This window comes from Helianthus annuus, chromosome 5 (assembly GCF_002127325.2).
Source record: "Helianthus annuus cultivar XRQ/B chromosome 5, HanXRQr2.0-SUNRISE, whole genome shotgun sequence".
Taxonomy (NCBI): Eukaryota; Viridiplantae; Streptophyta; class Magnoliopsida; order Asterales; family Asteraceae; genus Helianthus; species Helianthus annuus.
The window spans coordinates 80,567,196-80,574,194 of NC_035437.2; the positions used below are offsets into that span (position 1 = coordinate 80,567,196).

Sequence of the window (6,999 nt, forward strand, 5' to 3'; positions counted from 1 at the left end):
TAGAAGTTATATGTGTGTATATGTTTGTGTGTGTGTATACATATATTAAAAAATTATATACAAACGGAATTCTAATTTCGAATCGAAACAAATTGAAAATCATAAATTCGTATTCGATTCGAATTCGATTACTAGACTCGAATACGAATCAACTCGAATTAAAACCTTATTAATCGAATTCGAATCGAGTCGAATTTCGAATTTTTCGAATCCGAATCGAATTCTAAACACCCCTAATTAAATATATGTTACTTTTAACCAAAATCTACGCAAATAATTTTTATTTACAAATGTATATAAACATAAAAGTAAAATATAAAACAAGGTGTGCCCGAGTCTAGCTTCTGGTTAAAAATATACTCAACAGCCATGGGCGTAGCATAGTGGGGGTGGGAGGGGGCGGCCGATCCCCCGAACTTTTCACTCAGTAGTGGAGAGTATGTAGTTTTCGTATAGAAATTTTTTGGTATGTACGTTTTCGACCCCACGGTTTTATAGAAATTTTTTGGTATATACGTTTTCGACCCTTGGTCGGAAATCTCAAGCTTTGCTACTGTCAACAGCAAAGCTTAAGTTTCTTAAATCAAATGAGTTAAGGTCAATCTCGGATGAGCTCTAGCTTGCCTTGACAAATAGTTTATAAGTATTTATATAAAATATGTTTTACTCACGAATCATCAAATAAGAAATTCAAAATCCATATACAACACCACCACCGGCCATAGCATCTTTCAATAGTATAAAACATATAGATATATTCTTATGTCTTGAAAGACATAAACCTTAAGTAGTTGAATATATATATTATGCTTCATAATCATTATATATTCTTATGTCTTGAAAGACATAAACCTTAAGTAGTTGAATATATATATTATGCTTCATAATGATTAGGCCAACAACTTATGAAACAAGACCTCAAACTTTTCCATTTCTTTGCTAGGCAAAGCCACCAACACATTGACTTCATTGTTGTCGCTTGAACCAACAATGTCTGGAAATAGCAATATTATATCTTTCCTGTGATAAACCACGGGACAACTGTATCTGGGTTTCCCCCAGGGGTATTCCACATCAGCAAAGCCTAACCGCCACCATGATGATATCAGAAACTCCCCATTTGGAAATCCTTTATTCACCTCACCCCAATCAATCACCGATTGAGCATACTCACCCGTCATTCTATTTGTACCTTGGGTCACTAGTTCCACTAGTTTTACCAACGGTGCTTCTTCAATCTCTTTGCAACGAGCCGATGCATATGCACTAAGAACCGCATTGCCAGCTAATGATGATGGCAGGTTCAACCTTGACCGGATGTCTACAGCGTATAGAACCGTGGATACCCTTTCCGGGTCATAGTCCGACCCTGATGACAAAGCTTTGCACCGCCATACATGGGCTGCAACCACATTGAAACCTGTGATTTTGGCATTGCTTGAGCCCCCCGACCACCCATCTTTGGCTTTCTTTTTCAGACGGGCTATGTCATTTGAGGTGAGATTGAAGATCTTGAAGTTAAGTTGACCTTCAGGGCAATCAAAAACTGTGGGCTTTGGGAGGTCTACTCCGGTGGGGATTTTGACTAGTTCCGGGTGGTCGAACTGGATCTGTGGCGGTGATCTTGCAGCCAAGAGGTAGCGGTCGTTGCAGGGAACGGTGGCGAGTGGTTTACCAGCTGCTAAAGAAGCAAGATTTTCAAGAAATGTTTTAAAGCTTATGCCATCAAAAGTTGCATGATTTGTTGCCACTCCTAATGCAAATCCACCACACTTGAAGGATGTCAACTGCTACACACACATACCACAACTTTAGCTGTTCATATTAGTTAGCTTAACTAGGGATGCTAAACGGGTACTAGTGTTCGTGGGTTACCTGAACCCGAAAATTTTACACGAACCTGAAGCCGAAATCATATCATACATATGAACCCGAACAGGACTCTTTCAACCCAAATTTTTTATTTTTTTTCTGAAATTAATATATGAAAATTAAAATTTACTTAAATAACACAAATGTATATAATAATGTTATAGACACCTCGTTTAATTCATGACATAAAATATATTGTTAAAAAATATAATACAATATAATATAAGTGTGTTAAACGGGTCAACCCGCCAACCCGACCAGGTTGACCCGAACCCAACCCGGTAAACCTAAACGGGTACGCGGGTTCAACCTGAAACTTGCCCGAACCCGTTTAGACTAAACCTAAACCAGCAAATTTCGTGTTAGGTCCGTGTCGTATTTTCAGATCGTCTCAGAAATTCACACCCCTAATCTTAATCAACCCAATCCCTGAAATTCACACCCCTAATCTTAACCAACCCAAGCCCTGAACAACTGAACGTGTTAATACATGTTTGGGTCATGATGTGTTAGATAATAAGTCAACACAAGTTCGCATCATTATGACTGAATTTTCGTTACACATAAAATCATGTCACGTTAGTTTTAGTTGAGTTGAACACCAATGATTCGACCAATAGGCTGGAAACAAACACGAACAAGGCCTTGCTCGTGTTCATTTGTTAAGAAAATAAATGTGTTCACGAACTTTTCTTGAACATTTACCGGACGAGATTTTCTGGTTGTGTTTGTTCATTAAGAAAATGAACTTGCTCGTTTTTGTTTCTCTCCGTTCGTTAATTTTAGGTAACGAACATAAACGAACGCAAATGAACATAAATGAACACATACAAACGTTCATGAACAGAAAAGAACAGGAACCAACATATATATTTAATTTCCAATAATATACTGATATTTATTAAATGTTTTATTAGCGAGAATTTTATAGTATTTAAATAAAAACTACAACTAAAAGCCGTGTGCATTGCGGCGCGGGTATATCGTAAACATTGAATGGATTAGTCCAAACATTATGTGTTGTATTAACCGTATGAAAACACGCGTTTCGACGTATCGTATTGTATTAAATTCAATGTAACCTGTATAAGCATTGCGATTAGATCCAAAAGTAAATTAATCAAATTCATATCGTAAAAATCATAACGTATTATATGTGACCCGACTCATACATAGAAAATATAACGGGTATGAAGGAAAAACTGATACGTGTAATCAAAAGAGATTAATTAGAGTTTTTGAAAAAAAAGGAAAAAAGAAACTACAATTTAACCCCACTCGGTTCGAAATATACATAAAATAAGCATTAAAACATATTATATTTGACCTAACTCTTTTCCCAAAAAAGTTTACGTCGAAACGTAAAACAACTCTAATTTATAAACATACATAAAAAATATGCACGTAAAAATGGTTTCTTTAAACGAAAACATATTACATTTGACCTGACTCGTTTTTATAAAAAGTTTACGTCGAAACATAGAGTAAATCATATTTATACCGACACGTACATAAAATATGCACGTAAAAAAATTAGCTTTTAAGTAAACAAACCATTTAATAAGTTAAAAATGTTCGTAAATCCGTGCCAAGTAGCACAAATGCCACACCGGTAGTGACCCTCAACATCGAAAAAACTCGTAAAAATAAAATAGATAAAATATAAAAAAATACACTAAACGAAAAGCAGGCGTAAAATCGTTGAACCACACACACCCGTTACAGTGTATTAATGGGAAGAAATCAGATAGAAATGTAAAACATAAAAAAGAATAACTAAGTCGATTTAGGACCAGCCCGTTGCGCCGAACTTGTCAAATGGGGAAATATGGACACATTGTGACGGGCTTGTCAAGTGTGAAAAAATAGACCAAAATACGGTGAACCTCACACGCACGTCGCGACGTGTTAACTTGCAAAATTTAGAACGAAACGTAAAACGAAAAGCTTGCGAAAGATAAAAATTATGGAAGATCAAAGTTGTAAATAAAAAAGTGTTGGGTTAAATTATAAAAGATGAAAAACTTTGGTTTAAAAGTAAAAAAAAAATTAAAAGGGGTTAAAATAAAAAATATGAAAATCTTTGGGTTAAAAGTGAAAAATTAAACTTTTTTTTAGAAACTCCTCATGCTTAACGTACAACATCACAATGCAACAAAATGTTGCTAATTTGTATTTTGGAAATATTAAAATGAAAAACCGTATGAACTATAGTACAAATACAACTAGAGTTAAATGCCATTTTAGTTCATGTGGTTTGTGTCATTTTGTCAGTTCATATAACTAAATGAACGAAAATTTATTCATGTCCGTTCATATAACTAAATGAACGAAAATTTTTGTTAATGTTTGTTCATTTCTATCAAACAGTTTACAAATTGTTCGATAAACGTTCAGTTCATTTACACCCACAGACGTACCAGTACGTCTCTTTTTATCTTTGAATTTTAAAACTAACAGATAACTGTCATAAAAAGAATTCATTTAAATAAACTGAATAATATGTTAAAGTCATCTAAAATATTTAAATAATATTTTTCATTCATTTATTTTATTAAAAACTAGAGTTAAATGCCATTTTAGTTCATGTGGTTTGTGTCATTTTGTCAGTTTAGTACAAAGGTTTCATTTTTCGCCTGTGAATTCAAAAAGGTTTTACCGTTGCAATTTTAGTCAACTGAGTTAACTTCATCCGTTTTTTCTGTTAACGAGAAGGGCAATTTAGTCATTTTATATGTAATATTGTTAACTAAAAGGGCAATTCAGCCATATAAAATGACCGAATTACCCTTCTCATTAACAGAAAAATAGATAAAGTTAACCCAGTTGACTAAAATGACAATGGTGAAACATTTTTTAATGCACAAATAAAAAATGAAATCTTTAAACTAAACTGGAAAAATAACTCAAACCACATAAAATTTAACTCTAAAAAGTATAATTTAATAAATAGATTTACACTTTGGGTCATGCATGTGAAGGCACTTAATTTGGGAAGCTAGGCCATTTAATTATGAATGCATCATCTCATGTCTTTCTTTAATATGGCAGACCTAATTGTACGGTTACATATGCCTTTCTTTATGGCCATTATTAAACACCAACTTTTCTTTTCTGTTTCTTTTTTTCTTTTACTGCAAAGGTTACGTAACACTAATCCATGCTGAATTACATCAAATTTTACTCCATGCTATTAATTGAACCCTAATCACTCTTTAAGAGACGTAAAGCTTCTACCTCCCCACCAAAGTGGTAATGACACTAACTTTTCTTCTACAATTCTTTTTAGCAACATGGTTTTCCAAATAATAACTGATAGGAAAGAAAAATAAAATTCCGAAGGATACAAAAATGTTTTGAATTAAAGCGTATAAGAACTAAAAGTAGAATTAGTGTTTGTATTTTGAAATTAGAAAGTCAGTATAGTGTTTTGTAACGGACAGTAAAGAAAAGGTAAATTAAAAAAAAAAAAAAAAAAAAAAAAAAAAAAAAAAAAACTTTTCACGAGTTCCACAGAGACCATTCATCATCATAGAGGTATGTAGTAGTAATGACTAGATAATTTTAGTCAAGCAAAGACTCGTATCATAGAGGTACGACTAGATAATTTTAGTCAAGCAAAAGCCGGTACTCTACCAGCTAGCAGACTAACCCGATAATTAAATAATGTGCGGGCTGGAATCGTTTAAACTAAACGTGTAGGTAGTATGTTCAAATCGGTCCAACCCGGAACTACACGATGACCAAACAACCCGAACCCGATTGTGAATTTATGATACGAATTGATTATAAGATACAAAATCATACATAAAAAAAACCAGACCCAAACCACCTGAAACTCTAATAATAAACCCAATCAAGACGACAATTAAAATAAAGCGTGGTTTGGTGGCCAAGGGATTAATAAATGAGTGATGGTTTTTTTTAGTTTTGGCCAAAGTTGTAGATGATATTGAAACGTACATAAGTTTGGTTTACGTTGGCATCACCATGATATTCTCAAATTAATGAAACACATAGCCAATCGTTATTTCCTAATCCGGACATCGTCCAAGTCCAACGACGGTGTTGTTAACATGTCACGTCCATCTCTTTAATTAATTAACTTGCCAATAAAGAAAGTACTATACCTGCAAAATGCATACGGGTCGATCATGCATAGCCACGTCATCATAGCTCTTTTGAACCAACTGTCTGAACCCAGGGTTCGGATATACCAAGTCACCAATCTCACCCAACTCAAACTCACTCGAACCCACCACGAACTGAGCCCCGGCCCCATTGCAATCGAACTCAAACCGCTGCGACTCAGGGTTCAGCCTCAACCTCCCTGCCAGGAAATCATAAGGCACCAACGCCTTACTTAGAGCAGATTTAAGCTTTTCTGCCACCGATTCTGGGGGGAATTCAGGGTGTGCTACGAAGAAATGGACCGTTTCAACGTTAAAGTTGAGAACTTGGTCGATGTTCGATAAGAACATGGACCGTTTTTCGGTTTGTTGAGGTGGGAGGATGGTGACAGTCTCATGGATGATCACTTTGAGGTCTACGATTATGTTGGGAGTAGAAGATTTGGAAGTATGGGCTTGGTAAACGCTTCCCATTGTGTTGTAGGATTTCATCTTGTTTTCTCTTTTTATAACAAACAGATAAAGAGCTTCTTAACTTTTCAATCTACTAACATCAAATCAAAACAAAGTTTTTTTTTTTCTTTTAGTGTGTGAAAAAAAAATATTATTTAACAGAATACAACAAGTAAAAAAGATCAAGGTGTCGGCTTTGTTTAAAACAACCCATTGCTATTTTTTGTAATGTTAATTCACCCTTCACGATATACTTTTGAAACTTTTATAAGTTATCACATCTCAATTTCATAATAAAACAACAAAAATAAAAAAATCTTAGGGTCTGTTTAGCATAGGTTAATGGAATTGATAAGAGAATGGAATGGACGATGTAATGAAATAGACAAAGTAATGAAATGAATCATTTCATTCCATGGTCTTGTTTGGTTACTATGGGTGGCAGTAGTCGATGGCGACGATGGTGGTGGGTTGTGGTGGCGGAGACGCTGGTGTTCGGTGAGTGGCGATGGTCGCAATGGTGTTGGTGTTGTGGCGAAGGGTG

General features: G+C 34.8%; 1 protein-coding gene across 2 annotated transcripts; it reads right to left on the reverse strand.

Moving 5' to 3' along the window:
- Positions 1 to 661: 661 nt before the first annotated feature.
- Positions 662 to 6,702, reverse strand: LOC110940605 (omega-hydroxypalmitate O-feruloyl transferase). 2 transcript variants are annotated; one of them, XM_022182157.2, is made up of 2 exons: positions 6,003 to 6,702; positions 662 to 1,787 (listed from the first exon to the last, which is right to left on the reverse strand). In XM_022182157.2, exons 1-2 carry the CDS (start codon positions 6,492 to 6,494, stop codon positions 891 to 893), a joined length of 1,389 nt encoding a protein of 462 aa, XP_022037849.1. In that variant the 5' UTR covers positions 6,495 to 6,702; the 3' UTR covers positions 662 to 890. The 2 variants fall into 2 exon arrangements, with proteins under 2 accessions (XP_022037849.1, XP_022037848.1); XM_022182156.2 differs by having other exon boundaries at positions 662 to 1,790; positions 6,003 to 6,605.
- Between the last annotated feature and the right edge of the window lie 297 nt (positions 6,703 to 6,999).